The sequence below is a fragment of the Prunus avium genome, chromosome 8 (assembly GCF_965620075.1).
Source record: "Prunus avium chromosome 8, drPruAviu1.hap1.1, whole genome shotgun sequence".
Lineage (NCBI taxonomy): Eukaryota > Viridiplantae > Streptophyta > Magnoliopsida > Rosales > Rosaceae > Prunus > Prunus avium.
Window position 1 is genome coordinate 34,036,173 of NC_142291.1, and position 19,696 is coordinate 34,055,868.

Here is a 19,696-nt window from a genome sequence, read left to right on the forward strand (position 1 = left end):
GTAAATCAGAACGGGTGAACAGTTTATACAAATGATAGTCTAAAAAATTATAAATTAATCCTACCTTCCACCTAACGCAACAAGATGATCACGTTGTTGTGTTTGTCAACAACAAAAATGTTGTTGTTCTAGGGTATGATGCATTTATATGTGACTATTAGCGTTGAAATTTCCAATATATATGTGTCGGTCATGTGGAGGAAACATGCCTCCTTGTGCCGGTATTTGCGAATGAGAAAATATATTAGTGTTGTCATAATTAAATGTTCTTTTATCATATATCTAACATATTATATATTATCAAAATGTTAATTTAGACTACAAACATTCAATTAATAGTCCGAATTGGTATACCTTTTGACCGTATGCCCAAATGTGTAGGAAAATTTGGACACCCGTCCACATAGGCACGCGTGATGGATGTGTTTCACTGGACGGCATTGTGGCCTGTAATGATAATGAAGGGAAAACCTCAATTAGTGGAAAATATACAAAATTAGTCAGAAGCTTTGTATTGAAGTTGCTTTCTATTGTAGTTGCAGCCTCAACATCATTTGGTCAAAGTCAATATATCATATATGATCATCAGTAAAGACAAATATTTTATTTTTTTAATAATTTGGCGCACTCGATTTGATTTGCTTAAGAACTATATTCAACACAAGTTGGAGTTTCATGACAGACGAAGACCTAATTTGTAGGCACCACAATTAAAATAATTCGTTCACATGGGTAACACTAATTAACAAAATTTGGACGAGAAGAATTTAAAAATATTCACTTGTTTGACATTAAGGCCAATCTATGCTGATTTTCTAATAAATTGAATTAGGGGAATAAGATGCTATGAACTTCAATATTTTGTCTTCACTCTCTCAATTTTTTATTTATATAACTTTTATTCAATTTGAACTTGGAATTATATGTCACTAGACCAAATTATCATCGACAAATCCTGCTTCTCATTTAAAAAAACAGAGAGTTTCTGTTATGAAGGAAGAGAAAGGGTTTGATAATTAATTAAACAACTATACAATTGAAATTGTGAGATTACACATTTCCAATTGCTATACACAAATATTCATTGGGTGTCTGAGTTTACACAAATCTTTTGATACTATGGCCCTTTGAAAAACTTATGGTTGAAAAACGTAAATAATTTGACCTGAAAAAAACATAAATAGAACTTCAATGGTAGTTAGAAATAAAAGTCTTCATCATAAATAGAACTTCAGTGGTAGTCTTCAACGTATATAGATAAAAGGAAAGTTTAAAAATTGGATGCATTGATAGACATGAGCTTAGTCCAATTGGCTAAAACTGATGTGTTCCTCACTCATCAGCATAATTCAAATCCCTATCCAAGTATTTAGATTAGATTTTATTAAAATATCTCTTGAATAAAAAATTAAATTTAAAAAAAAACTGGACATATGGATTAAATGTAACAACCACGTCACATTAAAGTAATTATGTTAGTTCCATTATTTACAAAATTGTCATCTTGTTTAGTGATCACCCTGAGAAATTTCACTAATGTGGATAGATTACAACTTTGATTTACCAATGAAACCCCCTTAAAACATTACCCTCACAATCTTTTTCTTTCACACTTTGATGCACTTGTGAACTCTCTCACACTTCTCTCGCACACTTTGCACTTAAGCTCTTATTGCTCCCTTGCATCTGCTCCTCTCAAAACATGTTTCACTTAAATTGCTCCACACACCACATAAACCTAAAATCACCACTACTAGAAAAACGCTCAACAGGTACCCTTTTATTGGAGACTAAAATAAAAACAGTCTCTAAAGAATGCAATTAGGGACTGATAATAGAAATAGTCTCTATAAAATGATAAAAGTGACTGATTCAATAATTTTTCATGACTAATAATTTTAAAAACTCGGAAATCCGTACCTTCAATACTAAAGAAATTATATATAATACTTTCATGTCAGATATATATTAGAAAATAAGGCACTGACAAATTAATCAGTGACTAAGTTCTCCACCATTTCCAGTAGTGGGCCTGAATCAACACAAAAACTTAATTAAAATTTTAAAAATATATAAATAAAAGACTCATTATACCAACTAAGTGAAATTATACGTATACCAAAATGGCTTTCCTCCTTTTTCTCATCCCAAGATTCCTACCCCTCTCTGCTTACTCTCTCTCTCTCTCTTCAATTATTATTTTCTTAACCACACTCTCGTTTTACTCTCTCTCTCTCTCTCTCTCTCTCTCTCTCTTATATTTTCTTAACAACTTTTTTGAAACTTCTCTTTTTCTCTGCTTCAAATCTATACGCACCCCTTTTGTCTATTATTTTTTTCTTCTAATTCTCGTCTTTTTCTTGGTATTGTGTTGTGTCTGGATTTCTTGGTCTAGTTTTAAATTTAATTCTTGGTATTGTGTTTGTAAATCTAACCCATTGTCTAGTTTGGGCTAGATCTGTGTTATGTCTCTTACAAATCTTTCATTTGAATGAGTTTTGCTTAGCGACTCATGGTTTTTGTTTGATTGGTTGTAGAAATAAAACGTATGGGACAAGTTCTTGCTGTTGTTGATGGCATTTTGAATCTGTTTGAAAGGTAATTTAATGAAATTTCTCTTGTTCATCAATGAATTCACTCTCTGTGAAAATCATAAATTTTTTTGTTTTTTTTAGTGGATATTTGTGTTTCTGAATTTTGAGGATTTATTTGTGTGTTTATGTTTATGGTAGTGCAGATGCGGTTAATAGGCTTAATGCTCTCAGAGGCAGAGGTGAATTTCTACTCCTTTTTCAACACTAATTTTCTTTTTTTGAAATGGTCAATTTTTAGTCCTAAATCTAGATATTTACTGCTTTTCAAGAAGATGAGCTCTCTCCTTCAGTTCAACATGCAAAGGCTCTTCCAGTGTATCTCCATAATCCATGGTCGGAAAAAATTCTTCTTGGGGAGGAGGTTCTCTCAGCTTGACAAACCGAACGGGAAAAAGAAAACCGATGAATGTTTTAAAGAACCGATGTTTAAACATATTGAAACAACTTTGACCCAAGAAAAAACATATTAAAACAACAAAATGGCTATGAGACAATCAGATATTTTTAAAAAAAAGGTTTATGTTTTCAGGGACTGATAAGCTATGTTGAACGTACAAGGGTACGGGGACACAGGAACGCGACACGGCGACGCGGAAAATCTCAAAAAATTAGGACACAGGTACGGCTAGGACACGGCAATTAAAATAATAATTTATTCTCAATACTTCAATATCACATAATTCCATAAAACAAAACAAATAACTCATGTTCATCATCCATACATAATAATTAATACACCACAAAAATAAAACATAAATAATATAACTCTCAATCTTCTTCAAGCATCTATATCTTCATTGTTGTTGTTATTAGAAAACAACACGCCCTCTAAGTGATTCACATTCATCTTTCCCTAAAAAAAAATTCAGCATGGTTCATATTCATTATGTCTAATACCCAATTAATAAACCAAATTCAAATGTACTCAACAACTAAGTAACAAGACTTTTATTAAAAATAAAAAAATAAATACATATACAATCATACAAAGATACCCACACAAAAAAACACATCAAAACAGAGAAACAAAATAAAAAAGTTGTAAAGCCTAACCCGAGTTTGGCCACGATTTCTTTTTATTATTTGTTGTGTTTCTCTTAAAAAAACAAAAGAAAGAATTGTCACCTCACCACCAAGTCCAACTCTTCTACTGCTGTGGAGTGGAAGGAGATAAGAAAAGAAAATAGAGAACATAAATAAATGCAATTGAAAATAGAGAAAAAAAATTGCAAAGAGACTTACCTTGTGCAAAACCAGGAGAAGGGGACGAGAAGAGCGGTGACGAAGGAAATGAAAGTTTGGTAGCAGAAAAGGTGAGATTTAGGTTTTAAAAAGTATTTTTCCACTTTTAGCTCCTTTTTTAAAAACTATTTCAAATTAGTCCATCAAAGTTTCAAAAATCACGTTTAGACCCCAACTTTTATTTTAAAATTTTCAAACTGGTTCCTGCCGTGTCTTGACCGTGTCCCAACCGTTGACCGTGTCCAAGGCGTGTCGGGGGCGTGTCGGCGTGTCCGACACTCCAACACTCCAGCATTTTGGAGTGTCCGTGCAACATAGCTGATAAGCATTCTATACCTTTTAATTCTATTAGGCACAGGAATGCATGTATGCGTATTGGTTGGACAGAATGTGGGACCCATTGGGAAAATAAGTCATGGAGATTTGCAATACGTGCCATATTAGCAATAGAGGACCCTTATAAAAGACACTATTATAAGTCAGTGCCTATTATTACATTAGGCACTGTTTTCAGTCCCAAAGAATGTAAAAGGGACTGATTACCCTCAGTCTCTTTTAGTCCTTTTTTTAGTAGTGCACTGAATTAATTTTTTTTATATACAAATGATAGTCTAAAAAATTATAAATTAATCCTACCTTCCACCTAACGCAACAAGATGATCATGTTGTTGTATTTGTCAACAAAAAAAATGTTGTTGTTCTTTTATAAGATATCTTAAATATTATATATTATCAAAATATTAATTCAGACTACGTTCAAACATTCAAATAATAGTCCGAATTAATAATCTGACAATATAACTTTGGTTTAGGATATGGTATACCTTTTGACCGCATGCCCAATGTGTAGGAAATTTGGACACCCCTCCACATAGGCACACGTGATGGATGTGTTTCACTGGACGGCATTGTGGCCTGTAAGAGCAACTCCACACATTTGCCCATTGCCATGGCAAGGGGGGAGCTAGGGCAGCCACTATTCACATGAATAGTAGTTGCCCTTGCAAATAGTATTGTGTGTTTCCACCCGTTGCCATGGCAAAGGGCAATTACTATTCATTTTTTTGTTTTTTTCACAAATTTGTTTACCTAAATAATTAATTTGGATAATATTTTCGGATAAGATTTTTGGGTTCGTACGTGTCAATATTTATTATAAAATTTATATCTCAATCGAATAAAATTTTGGTATTTATAGAAAAAAAAAATCAATAATTTTTTTCATTTTTTTATTGCACAAAAATTGGCTGCCGTTGGATTGGAGAAAAAAATCTGATCGGAGAGCCCAGAGCGCGACACGTGGACTTTAGCGGCACTGTAGCGCATAGACTGTAGCAGTACTATAGCACGTGAGCACTGTAGCGGCACTATAGCGCTGACGTCAGTGCCAAAACGAGAGTTGGAGCTCGGGCCAGCCCATGTTGCTGGGTCCCACCTTGTGCCCTGGCTTGGGCTCCTCGCTCGAAACAGATTTTCTCATTTTTTTCCCCCGGCCCGAGGCTTGGTCATGCCGCTGGAGTTGCTCTAATGAAGGGAAAACCTCAATTAGTGGAAATAATACAAAATTAATCAGCAGCTTTGTATTGAAGTTGCTTTCTATTGTAGTTGCAGCTTCAACATCATTTGGTCAAAGTCAACATATCATATATGATCATCAGAAAAGACAACTATTTTATTTTTATTTTTAAATAATTTTGGCGCACTCGATTTGATTTGCTTAAAAACTATATTCAACACAATTGTTGAAGTTTCATCTGTCATGCAGACGAAGACCTAATTTGTAGGCACCACAATTAAAATAATTCGTTCACATGGGTAACACTAATTAACAAGATTTGGACGAAAAGAATTTTAAAATATCCACTTGTTTGACATTAAGGCCAATATATGCTAATTTTCTAATAAATTGAATCAAAGGAATAAGATGCTATGAACTTCAATATTTTGTCTTCACTCTCTCAATTTTTTTATATACGACTTTTATTCAATTTGAACTCGGAACTATATGCCACTAGATCAAATTATCATCGACAAATCCTATTTCTCATTTAAAAAAATAGAGAGTCAAGTTCTAAAATAATTTTCTTTTATTAAGGAAGAGAAAGGGTTTGATAATTAATTAAACAACTATATGAAATTGTGAGATTAATGAACATACCTGGATCTCAAGTATAAGGTTGTGGCCTCTGAAGGCAAAGGCAATCATTCCAAAGCTCAATTTTCCCTTCCTCGTATATTACTTGTATTGAAAATAAAAAAAAATAAAACAAGAGTTTGCGGTCGTACGCATACACCTAGCACATGTCCGCCGCTCCCGTTGTTCTTCCTCGGTAGTGTGTGGTGGTCCGTGGCTGCGATTAAAGTGCATACTGCACTTGACTCTTGGATTATGGGAGCGCTTCCGCGCGGGTGGCTTGCTCACCCCTATCTTCCGTCGGCCTCTTTGATACCCCCTGGTATCGGTTACTTCTCCTTGGTGGTGGTGGATCTGCTCTGGTGGTGCTGTTGGAATGCTCTGTGCGGCTGCTCATGTGTTCTAGATCTAGGGTTTCTTTGTTTAATAGTTTATGGGCTTATGTTAATTATTTGGTTTTGTATCTTTGGGCCTTTATTTGTTGGTGTTGGGCTGCCTTTTGAATTGAGTTTTCTCAAATTGTAATGTTTCCCACTATTAATGAATATAGCTCCTTGACCAAAAAAAAAAGAAAAAGAAGAAGATGATGATCATGTTGTTGTTGTAGGCACTACTAAAAAAACACACACTATGTACTGATCCAAATTTGTCCCCTAAGTTAAGTTTTGAGACAATAAATTGTCTCCATTAACTAATAGAGACTATGCAGCCACTATTTTTAAATCAGTATCCTAGTTTGGGGTTGCTATTGTTTTTTGGGTACCATTTATTGAGTCAGTCCTTTCCTATTTTCCATTAAATAAATACCTTTTAAGATACAAGCCCTTTGAGTTAAGCTAAGCCATGTTCAATGGCTTCAAGCTTGGGATCTGATATTTGGAATGGTGTCTATTATATTAGGCACTAATCATGACATATCAGTTTGCAATTGTGTACTCTTCAAATAAGACAGATCTGAGTTTTAGTATCTTCTCCCTTAGAAACGCAAAAATATATCAGTTCATGTTGGTTCAATATCAGTCCCCATTGTATGAGTACCCATTTAATAACACCCTATCATTTATGTAATACACTTAAAGCCATCAATTTCGATTTTTATTTGAAATGTTGTCTACCTTATCAGAGACGCATCATGATATATCAGTATGCAATTGTGTACTGATGAACCAATACAGATCAATATGCATCATCTCATATCAGTATGCCATCAGTCCCATTACTTTGAAAACTTGAAATTAATATGCACTTTGAATATTGATTTTTATTTAATAATCTGTAATTGTGAAATACAATTTGTGGGGCTGGTTAACTTATTGTACTATATTTAATTCCTCAAGGTTTGATCAACTGGAAAACTCTGGCACGTTCTATTGTGGAGGCTGGAGGAGCTGGTTCTCATCTGCTCTGTTCCAACCATTTTATTTTGTAGATTGATGGTCTTCTCATCTAGCCTACTCAAGAGAATAGTCCAATGAACAGTTTCAAAAGTCGACAACAAAAACATATCCAAGTCATTCTATATTTGATGCTTGATCCTCATCTAGTCTTGTCTTTCCCTACAAAAGAAAAAGCATATGTTTTCTTTCATTGTGCAAGACAGGGGATAGATATATAGAGAGAAAGATGGGATAACCCAAAGAAAAAGAAGAGATTTTGGAAGAAAATAGCCAAAAAGATTCAATGTCATGACCCCAATTCCATCCATCATCATCTAACATCACCCCCCCTCCTCAGACAAAGAAAAAAACATTGAAGAATTTATAGAAAGAACAATCAAACCATCTGGAATGTAGGTAAAGTATAGTATTTTTGCATGCAAAGAATGTCACCCACTTTTTAAAACACCTTGTGTAGAACTAGAAAGAAATTGAAACATAGATCTTTCATAAAGACCGACCAACAAGAAGAAAAAAATATCTTGTAGAGGAGCTGGTTCATGCATGTTCATATCAAACTAAAGGTTCTTGGGTTTTATAGAGACATTCTCCCGCCTATTTGAAATTTCGTATTTTGAAATCAGCTGGAAATAGTACTTATGCAGCCAATAAGGTTTTTTAAAGTTCTAATATGTTGTTTCACGGTTAAACATTAGTTTCTGTAGGAAAAGAGTTTATAAATGGAAGAGACTAGAAAAAGAAGTCAGTATCCAATTGAAGGCAAAACGCCAAGGCAGCTGAGTGAAGAGGAAGGAAGCCAGTTTGCAAAACAAAAAAAGGGAAGCCAGCCAAAGCTTGGCTGATTTGTGAGTGGAGCCGAGCTTGTTTGACAAATTGGGACTGATAAAAGGCCCAAATATGAAGGGAAAAAAATGAAAATCACTTTATTTCTATTACACACCAAAATCTATCCCAAATATCATTAATAGGCACAATGGGAGAATTAGTTTCCAAAAATAAATCAAAAACTACTTTTATGTATTTGTATCTAGATAATCAGTGGGTAATGGCTGTTTTTCTAGTAGTGAGGGTATGATACATTTATGTGACTATTGACATTAACATTTCCAATATGTCGGTCATGTGGAGGAAACATGAAGTGATGAGCTGGACTTGTTCTGGTTAATATGCCCTTCCCTTCTTTCAAAGAGTATGATTGAGCACTGAACTTTTAAACCCACCAAAACTTTGTCATCATAAATTAGTAGCATCAAATCACAAATGTCAATATATGTTGCCATTTTGTTCCACAACATGATCCTACCAAAAATCTAGATGTCACTTATAACACTTTTAAGTTGAGCCTTTGAGAAATTACACACAATATTGCTTTGATGATGTTAACAATCAAAAGGAGGTCCTAGCAATAGAGTTCAAGTTGGAAAATTGGGCACAACAAAGCACTGTGTACCAGCAATGGATCACAATTCGCTCCATTCCATTTATCTATCCATTAGCTTAGTGAGCTTTTATTTCACATCCATAAAATTTGATCTCTTCACCCGAATAACATAAACTATTATGACAATTATACTCCTCTTTAAGTTGTTCTAAGATACCTTGAGCTAGCAGATGTTGTCCTTTTCAAATTATGATACGAGAGTGTGGAGATAAAATTTGAGTATGTGGGCAGAAATTTCAAGTTTTCTAAACATGACTGGTTTAATAAATAGGTTATATAGGTATTTTAGGGGATTGACCTCAAAATGACCAAAATTTTTATCGTGCTGTTGCACCCGCTAATTTCCTAAGTTATGAATTTAATTTTTTAGATTTATGTACTATGTAGATTAATTTAAATTACATTCATTTAACTTTATTTAATATGATGATGATGTTCATTACTCATCGTAGTGAGTAAAAGTATTATCCAAAAACAAAAGGACTAAGAGAAAGGAAAAAGTTTGGTCGAGTTCATGTCATATAAGTGCGATCAGTTGGATATTAGTCAACAGAATCAAATTTTTTGCATGCCTTGGTCCGCCTGGTCTTGATAGTTTGGGGACTGCTGGCACAATTTGGGCTGAAGAAGCGTGTGGGGTCGTGCTGGGATGTTGCTGCACCTTTTTGGCTGTGGCCTACGCTTGAGCACGATAGGGAAGATTAGGTGCTGTTCTAGTTTGATTACGTGCAATGGTATTTTTTTCTTGATTGAATTTTCCTCCTTGGGGAGTTTTTTAAAGTAAGGTTTTAACGAGACCAAACAGTTGCACTGCTTTTTATTTTTTTTCAGTAATTCTGGCTGATTGTATCATATTTATCCGATTATGAATGAAGTCCATTTGTGTTTGATTTTTTTTTTAAAAAAAATTATTTGTAATTGCTTTGTTAAATTCTTTTGGTATATGGGAGGGAGCACAGTATGGCTTATTGGGCTGGGCGCTGTGCTCCAAGTAGGGAGGATTGACAGGAACCTTGTTTATGGGACCCGACTGGGTCCAAACCCTGATAGTGAAGAAAGGACGTGGCATCATTGGGATCCACATCTATTGTCCCAATCGCTTCTCTCTCTGTAAAAATCAAAATGCGAGAGTCTGACTCCGAAACAACGGCGTATCACAGCTCTTCTCATGTCCGCTGGGAACGCTTTAATTTTTGCCGCTCTTATTTTAAAAAACCAAGGTCATGACAGCCAGAAAAAGCATAAAAGGAGGATGAGGATGACATGAGCTTATCTTGCAACTCAAAAGCACCTTGGGCATCCTCAGCCACAAGTCTTGCAAACACCTCAAATAAAAATGATATTGCACCTCAAAACCATAAAATAATAAATAAATAAAAATAAATTGAATTTAAGGATAAACATTCATAACCGCTTATCGACAAAGCCCTCTGCTTATGATTAAGAATGAAGCCATTCCAACTTGAAGCAGAAATTCACTTGATGTAAAATTTAATACTTGAATTCAATGAAGAATATTACATGGCTTACATGGGGCGTGACAAACTAAACAGCATCCTCAGCCAAAAAGCTAGCTTGGCGATGGAAAGGTCCTCAACCACAAGTCTTGCAAAAGCTCAAATAAAATGAAATTTTGAATTTAGAAATCTTGGGCATTCAAAGCCCTCTGCTTTATCATCTCGGCATCTTTGCCATACAACAGACATATCCCACACTTTTTCACCTCCAACTTCGAATAGCCAACATGCAGTACGGTGAAGTCAACATTGACCTCAGTAACAAGTTTGTAAAACGCAGTGGGGCTTTCAGCTCCCTTTACAACTTCTTCAAAGACATTATTATACCACCACACAAACACCTCATGTTGATCTCTGCCTGCGAAGAGAAAAACGATCGGATAATCCAAAAGATGGTTGACTTCATGGCTTTCACCATTACTAGTTTTGAAGTTGTACTTGCATCCAATCTTCACTTGCATTGCAGTAGCAACAACAAGAGATAGAGCGAAACCCAAGAAATCTGTGCTAAACCAATCACGAGGAAACTCAATCTTTATTGAACATCCCTCACTTTGATGGCTGAACCATTTTGGAATTTCATAGCCCCAACATCTAATGGCAACCAAAGATCCCTCGCCCAAAAATTCCTGTACCATGGATATGGACATATCATAATTATTAAACTCGTGAAAAAAAAAAACAACTGCTTCAAGAGAAGTGAGTTATACAGACAGTGAGTTATACAGACAGTGTGTGTGTGCGTGTGTGAGGTAGAGAGAGAGAGAGAGAGAAAGAAAGAAAGAAAGAGAGACCTTATCTAATGGATATGCATAATTTGTTGGATAATCGGAATCATCTGAATCATATGCTTCTTCAATTTTGTCTTCTTTAAACTTTGACGATGCAATTGCCATTCGCATAATTCTGAGCTGTGCATCAGCCATTATGTTGCTTCGTGCATTGTCATCCAACTCTGGGCAATTAGAAAATATATGTTTCTCATGAAGCCCTCGAGAAAATATATATTCTTCCCAACCTTGTGTGATTGCAATGCTTGAACTTGACACTGTCTTCAGTGACGTGCAACCATCTGCTTCAAGATGTTGCAGCAATGGTGGGAGCTCTGGTAAAGATTCAAGGCTCCAGCAATTGCTTAGGTACAGGTGAGACAGCTGAGCAGCTTGTTTGATGCTTGCAGGTAAGCTCTTAATTTTGGTCAAACCCATATTTAACTCTTGTAATGAGGTTAAGCGAAAGAGGTAATCAGAGACAACCTCAAGGTTCATGCAGCCGCGGAGATCTAATTTTCGAAGCGCAACTAGATTTTCAATTGATGGGTGTAGCTCTTTAACCGCTGTATGTGATAAATTTAGAAACTCCAGATGTTCCATAGCCTTCGAGATTTCTGACAAGTGTTGAAATTTGGAGCAATTACTGAGATCAATGCTCTCCAGAGATTTCAATTTCCAAATGCTCGCTGGGAGATTCTTAAGGTTTTTGCAATGGGTCATATCAATTGTAGTTGTATTCTCGGGAAGCTCACTAAACTTGCAAAGAGATGCGCAGCCCCTTGGACTAAAACAACCCGAGAGTTTCAGCTTACAAGTGTTGCTCGGAAGACTTTTAAATTTACACCATGTAATATCTAAGTGAGATATTTTTTCGTGAGACCAAGTTGATGAAGGCAATTCCTCTATTCCTGACATAGATAATATTAAAACCTCAAGATTGCATGGCATCTCGGGAAGAATTTTGATATTGCTGCACCGCTGAAGGTCAAGATGAGTAAGCTTGTCAAGATGTTGAAAATACGAAGGAATTTCAACCAAACTTGTACATCCACGGAGATCTATATGCTCAATTTTTCGACTCTGGGAGAGATTTGGAACTTCAATTAGATGTCTACATTCAGCAAGATTGATCCATTTTAAGTTCACAGGACTCTGTAAAAAATTAAAAAAGAATTAATAACTTAGCTTGCAGATTATTACTTTCTAGGCCACATGTTATACAAGAACTAAAATAAGCATATATAACATACCTGGTCTTCATTCCAAAATTGCCCCACAACTTGGCCGGACGACAAATCAAGGCCAACAAGATTTAGAGCAGAAAATTTTGATGGCAAAGATTTCAAAGGATATGCGTCCCAGCTAAGATATTTAAGAGAATTGGGAAGATCAAGACAAAAATTATACGGACAATTACGGATACCTGCACTATAATTAGAGAGCCTTGCACGTAGCAATCTCAGTTGATACATCTTTTCGAAGTTTACATGTTCCAAGTGTAGCCTTTCAATCTCAAAGGCGTCTAGGTATATGGCTTGAACATGTCCATCTCTCTGCTAATCAAGAGCAAAATATAAATATAAATATAATATACAAAATTACATTTGTAGGAATAATTTGACTTGTTTATTGTAAATGTGAATATTACTATGTACCTCGTTATTTGTCAATACTCGACAGACATCCTCATAATTGAACAACCTACTGTGCTGTTCTCGAGCAATTGCCCTACCCATTTCTTGCACCAAATCATGCATCTCTATTTGTCCTTCTGACCATCTTTCTTTTGAAATTGATATGAGAGACCTATCAATAAGATCATTGATTCCCGCTTCCCCAAAGAAATCACAACAATCTAACATTCTTTCTACATCTTTCCTCAAATCGCCTTTATAAAAACATGCTATATCAAGAAATATCTCCTTCTCATTGTCATCTAATCCATCGTAACTCACACTCAACACTTTCTGGATTTCTCCGATTGGAACTCGTTTCACTTTTTTCCATTGAACTTCCCATTCTTGTTTGCTCTTGCAACGACGGAATGAGGACCCCATAACTTTAAGAGCTAATGGAATGCCATTAATATAATCTACCACCTCTCTTGACAACTCAGTGTAATCTGTTGTCGGAGACTTATTTCCAAAAGCTTGCGAATGAAAGAGCCCAAGAGCCTCATTAGAACCTAATCCCTCAACATTGTATATCTTTTCATGGTCAACTTTTTGCTCCAATAGGCCTTTATCTCTAGCAGTTATAATGATTCGACTTCCTTGGCAAAACCGATCATCATCACCAACAAGAACTTCTAGTTGTTCTCGAGCATTCACATCATCAAGAACAATGAGCGCCTTTGTACGCCTGAGCCTATCTTGAATATGAGGTGGTATAGACGGAGTGTCGATATTTACATCTCTTTGCTTTAATATCTCACCAACAAGTTTATTTCGCAACTGATGTAGTCCATCCGTTTTTTCTGATTTCTCCCTGACATTTGCAAGAAAACAACAAACTTCAAATCTAGAGGACTGCCTGTGAAATACAGCATCAGCAAGGGTGGTCTTGCCAATACCACCCATGCCCCAAATACCTACACAGCAAACACCTGGCGAATCCAAGCATAACAACGACTCAATTTGCTCAATTTTCTCTTCAATTCCAACTAGATCCTTTAAATCCCCTGACGATTCGCGATTCAATTTGGTCAAAACATCTTGAACAACTTCCTCAACAAAATCGGCCTCTGTCCTCCTGGAAAATATCATTATGAAAGACAAACAATAGTAAGTATATGAATCAAATTATCACAAAAAGAAATTGATACAAGTTCGAGATTTAGTATACCCTGTTTTGCTTGAATAAGGAAACCCAGACATATTGGCTGCTTCCTCCAGAGCAGCCCTCCAGTTGGCTACCTCATCCCTACTGCGCTTAAGTGGACGATCTTCAAGTGCATAAGTTCCTTGCTGTTTTCGTACATGTGATGGATCTATGCGATAAAAAATGGGTATAACAATTTGTCCATATCTTTTCTTGCATCCAAGTATATGCACAAGTTCTCTCAAACACCATGTGGAAGAAGCATAGTCTTTTGAGAAAATGACCAGTGCAATTTTCGATTTCTCGATTGCTTCTAGAAGGGCAGGTCCAATTTCGTCTCCTTTCTCCAGTCTGCGATCCATGTAGGTCTCAATTTTGTTCCGAAGTAAAGCCGCGTGAAGATGGCTGGTAAAAGCATCGCGTGTGTCCTCACCTCTGAAACTAAGAAACACATCATACTTTTCTCGAAGAGGGGGCATATCAGTATCAACAGCAGCAGCAGCAGCAGCAGAAGCAGAAGAAGAAGATGTTAATGATCTGAAGTAGATGTAGAACAGAGTGATGATGAGTATGACGATTATGATGAAAACTTGAAAGAAGTCAATGGATTCCATATCTGTTTCTCTGAATGCACCAGGGGATATAATAAAAGCAAATCTGATATTTGAGATGAAAACTTGAAGAAGAAAGATAATATGATACTGTAGATGATGGATGGGTTCAATACAATATGATATTGTAGATGATGGATGGGACCAAGAACTTTCGTGCATTCAAACCAAGAAATAAAGCATCCTAATGCAAGGAAATTTCCTAGTGATGGACTTCTTCTAGTCAATCCACCGTCCACTATTTAGTAATATATAAAGAGGAATGCTATCACGTTCTCATCCTCTCTTTTTTTAAAATTATTTTTTCTCTTTCTTCTCTCGGTTGCCTCCCTCTCTCTATTATATTATTGTTCTCTTTCTTCTCTCGGTTGCCTTCGTCTCTCGCTTTTTTCTATTTTTTTTCCATCGCTCTCCCTCTCTCCTCTCCTCCTCCCGCTTATTCTAGTTCTTATTTTCTTTTTCCCCGTCTCCGTCTTCTCTGTGTCTGTCTTCATCGATGAGTTGTAAAAACCCAAACTTTCTGTAACACAAAAACAAAAACCCCAAGCTTTAAAAACCAAAACTTCTTCTTCTCTATGTCTGTCTTCCCCCAAATGACAGTTCTCTCCCTCAGATTTCTTAACTTTCTTCTCTCTTTTTTGTGTTCATTTTGATGGGTAATGATTAAATCAGCATGAGAGAAAAGAAAGAGAGAGAGAGAGAAAGAGAGAGACAGAAAAACTAATTAAAGAAATAAAGGGAGAGAGTTATAGGCCAAAAGAAAGAGAAACAATAGTTATATAAAAAAAAAGAAAAAAAGAAAGGACAACGTATTTGGGAACGTGTACACGTGTAAGTACTTTTACAATCGCTTTTGAGCGACGGAACCCCATTCTGTGTGGTTGCCAAAAAATCACATGAGAAGAGAGAAAAGCAGTGCAAGATTACAAATTCTGCAGAGACAGCTTTTGGCCGCCGGCGTTCCACTACCAAGGCTACCAAATCAGCAGTGATAAGCTTCTATGAGACGAGTTTTCTTTCCAACGATGAAGGCCTCGAGAGCTTTGAACAGAATGTCCATGGCTCGAGCTTGTTAGCTTTGCTGCTGTGAATTTCTCTCTCTCTCCGACCATGAAGAATGAAGTGGAAGTTGCAGATCAGCTCACCATTCACCTTGAAAACAACCGGGGCTTGGCAAAAGACAGGCGTGGTGTTACTCTTGCCGGCTTCCTCATCACTGAGAAAGAACCTCAGATCGGTGGAGTGAAGAATGCCCTCCAACGCGAGTGGCGCAACATCGTACACTCGGACGATGTCAAGATTGCATGGGCCAGTCCCAATGTATATGTTATTACTGCTGCATCTGTTGTGGTGGCTAAGAAGCTTATTGAGAAAGGTCCCTGGCATGTCAACGACGACATTTTCTCCATCCAGCCATGGCCACAAAGCTCTACACTTGCAGAAATTCACCCAAACAAAGCAACCTATTGGATACAAGCACATGGGATTCCCCTTGGTTTGATGACGGGGAGGAATGCAAGACTGATAGGAGAGAGAATTGGCACTGTTATTGGAGTTGAGGACCCTGCCACCAATGGAACCAGGAGCTTTTTACGGATGAGAATCGAGATTGACTCGACAAAACCACTTCAGCTTGGTTTCTGGTTACCCAGAGCAAACGAAGGGCGAAGTTGGATCAACCTGAAATATGAAGGACTACGGCGATTCTGCTTTCGTTGTGGCAGACTTGGCCATGCAAATCTCTTGGGTAAACCATGTGTTCGTACTCTTGGCACAGTTGTTGCTCAGGAAGGGATGAAGTATGGAGCAGAGCTGGCGGTGAGAGCTGTTCGGTTCATTTTTACACATGATTTTTCATGTTATTCACCCACTATTTTGAGTTAGTTCTTGACATTTTATAGCTTTTTACTTCCTTTTTGTGTTTTCTTAGATTTTGCCTTGGTTGGGATGAAAATGAGCTAAAAGTGCATTATTAGTTATAAATTCTGTTTTTGTTCATTTTCGTAGGTCAACTTCTTGGCCTGGAATCAACATGCTCTGGTGCTCGGATGAGGTCATGATCTTCATGAGACTTGTTCCAATGGATGTTAACTACAACATATCCAAATTTGAGCTCCATTGGACAAGTATTGCCTATCCAACCAATCCATCATGTTACCACAGTTCTGGAAATCCGGATTTGGCCAGCTTTTACCTCCCTTGTGTCATCTTAACTTCTTGTTACCATAACTCTTGGTAACAAGGAATTACATTTGTAAAATAGATATTTTCTGAGCTTTTGGCATCTTTGTGAAGTCAAAGCTCCATCATGGCAAGGGGACAATGGGCTAAGGCTTTATCAAAGGTGGTAGTTTTATATTAAAAGGTAAAAGCTGGAAAGGAGGAGAGAGGGAGGAGAAGTCAAAATTGCAATCTGATATTGGGAGCCTTTGGATCGTGGGAAATCAGGCTATTCCACATTCTACACAACTTGAGAGCAGCTTTTGGGGAGCTAAGAGCAAGGAAGGAGAAGGAGGTGCAGCCAAGGAAGAAAGGAGAAGACTTCCACCATTGAAGACTTCAAGCTTTCATCATTTCCAAATCTGTAAACTCCTTCTAGTTATATTTCGAGTTTGTATTTGGAATAAGTATGAGCAACTAAACTCCATAGCTAGGGCTTAGGTTGAAGCCCTAAACATGATTACCTTATTGTTTTGATGCTTGAGTGTATGAATTTCTAGATGTTGTTGATGAACCCCATTCACTAATTAAATTTTATGATATGTGTTTGCTTCCTTTGCTTAATCACCTTAGGTTGTATGCATGTAGCTAAAGTTGAGAAGTTGTGTAAGATAACCAAGAACACAATTTCTAATTAGCAACAAATGATTGAACTTGTTTAAGTGAGCATCATGTGAATTGGTTTCTTGACAACAATTGATGAATTCCAATTCACCAAATTAATCTATCCTTGATGTGTGTTTTCCTTGATTGATTACCTTTGAAAGCATGCTTCTTGAGGTTGTTGGGATTATGTGTATCTTCATGTTTTCCTAAGCAATAGATGGATGGAGTAAGAACCATCCATGTGAATTGGTTTCTTGAATACCTAATGTAAACACCATGCTATTAGGGTTCTTGTGATGTTCATATTCTCTTTGAACTTAATGGGTTTTCCTTGCAATCGAATCGAAGTACGAACCATACCTAGGTTCGGTTATGAGGAGGGCACAAGTATTGTAGCACGAACCATGCACTTTACGTATATTAGAGAGAATCAATGCGTCTTGAGCCACGACCCATGGTCTTGATTGCGAACATCTTCATCAATACATTTAGAGTTCATCACTTGAGTATCCATGAACATGGGTAGAATTGTTTAGGGTGGATTCCGAAACCCTAGTGTTTGTTACATTTTAATTTCACATTTTGATAATTCATCTCTGCCATTCACATTTAAATTCAAAGTCCATTTACTTTCATGCAATAGAAATAGGTCACTTGAACCAAATCAAAAAACCCCCCCAATGTGTGTGTGAGTTGCATGTTTGACACGTTTTGTGTCTTTGTCACTGAATTTTGTTTGTTTCCGTAATTGTTTTGGACTTTTGGTCCGCGTTGTGTTCTTGAATTTTCTGTGCTGATTCCAACCGTATAAAGAACGTGAATTTTGGATAAACGGTTGGAAAGTTATAGGTCAAAAACTGGACAGAGGTCGAAACTGAAAAACAGAGAAACGAATCTGTCCAAATGGTGATAAACGGGTGATAGAAAGTGCTGTTTGTGTTTTTCTTTGTTTTCTTGTGTTGTTTCATTTCTTTTATCTTCCTTACTTCATTTTTAGTTTCCAATTTGTATTGTGTTTGTGTGTTGTGTAAAATTAGTGTTCTTTACGTACTCAAATTAGAACTTATAGGAAACCGACAAGTTCTTCGTGGGATCGACCCCGTACTTACATAATCTATACTTCATTAGATTCGTGCACTTGCGGGTATTTTTAATTGGTTGTTTGCACATTAATTTGTGTCCTTTTAGGAATGCAACAAGAGCCACTCGGGGGCCCTCTCCACTCTTCCCTGTAAAACACTCTCGTAGCACACCATTTTCTCAGTTGGTAGAGAAGGAATTACCGGGGAAGCGGAGGACTGTGGAAGATGTTTGTCACCGTCCGAACCCGATTCCATGGCAGTCGGCTGTTTCTCTCCGACCCGTTGGGATTGCAAGCGCGAACAGACTCGACAATGCTGACCACTTACATTTGGATGGGGGACAGCACGCTGGTACGGTTCCCAATGGAGTGATGGTGAGCTGAAGGACGAGTAGAGGAAGCTCTAGGCGTGCAAACTGAAACTAATTTTGAGGCCTTCAATATTAACCTTTTATTGGGCCCTGCACATTCCTTGGCTTGTGTCAGTAAAGACCCTACCAATGATGGTGAGTCTGAGATTATTCGTGCGTTTGTGGAAGATGTCGCACTCCACAAGACGACATCCATGATTACTGAATCTGATCCCACAAGAAAGACGGAGCAGTGTTAAGCTCATAATTTCATACATATACATGCCCAATTTACTTACTTCTTTTGCTTAGTTTCCTATAATTCTGAGTTATTTGCCTCCCTTTGTGTGTTTTGTAGGCAAATAGAGCAAGAGAGCATAATTCATGCAATTCAAGCATGTTAAGGCCTAATTTGGATGAATAGATGAAGAGCTTAAAGACAAACTCATTTTGGCTACAGCCCCCTCCCAGTCCAGTTCCGTAGGTCATATTGCAAGCTTTGTTTCAACAACCTACATAGCTCGAATGAGGCCACATTCTTCATGAAAGTTGTTCCAATTGGTGTGTACTATAACATATCCAAAATTCAGCCCCATTGGATAAATCTGGAGTCCGTTACCTAGCAAACACATAACCATGCTCAGGATGGATCTTATCAGCGCGGAAAATGAGTTAGCATTTTGTTTCGGCCTTAACTTCTTCCTCCAACCTTGGATTGGCCCAAATAACATATGGCTGGAAAGAAGACATTCTGAACTTCAATTTCGAGTGCTTAAAGTCCTAATTTGATTAAGAGAAGCCCAAGTTGTAAGCCCTTGAAGTTGCTGGTCATGCTGACCTCAGCATGTGCTGGTTGGATGCTTGGTCATGGTGAGCTAGGTATGAGCTATCATTTCTGGTTGGAAGCTTG

At 37.0% G+C, this 19,696-nt stretch overlaps 1 protein-coding gene, 1 long non-coding RNA gene and 1 pseudogene across 3 annotated transcripts; 1 reads left to right on the forward strand and 2 right to left on the reverse strand.

The window, feature by feature from the left end:
* Positions 1-2,233: 2,233 nt before the first annotated feature.
* LOC110748076 (uncharacterized) lies at positions 2,234-4,508 on the forward strand. Its single transcript, XR_002525379.2, has 3 exons — positions 2,234-2,598; positions 2,738-2,773; positions 2,864-4,508. It is a non-coding gene; the product is annotated as an uncharacterized LOC110748076 (long non-coding RNA).
* A 5,767-nt stretch (positions 4,509-10,275) lies between these two features.
* On the reverse strand, positions 10,276-12,611 carry LOC110744383 (disease resistance-like protein DSC1). Its single transcript, XM_088245261.1, has 3 exons — positions 12,349-12,611; positions 11,120-12,250; positions 10,276-10,954 (listed from the first exon to the last, which is right to left on the reverse strand). The coding sequence occupies exons 1-3, from the start codon at positions 12,568-12,570 to the stop codon at positions 10,448-10,450; spliced, it is 1,860 nt and encodes a 619-aa protein (XP_088101387.1). The 5' UTR covers positions 12,571-12,611; the 3' UTR covers positions 10,276-10,447.
* A 153-nt stretch (positions 12,612-12,764) lies between these two features.
* On the reverse strand, positions 12,765-14,637 carry LOC148292614 (TMV resistance protein N-like; annotated as a pseudogene). The gene is made up of 2 exons (XR_015826228.1): positions 13,943-14,637; positions 12,765-13,846 (listed from the first exon to the last, which is right to left on the reverse strand). The product of XR_015826228.1 is annotated as a TMV resistance protein N-like (transcript).
* Positions 14,638-19,696: the final 5,059 nt, after the last annotated feature.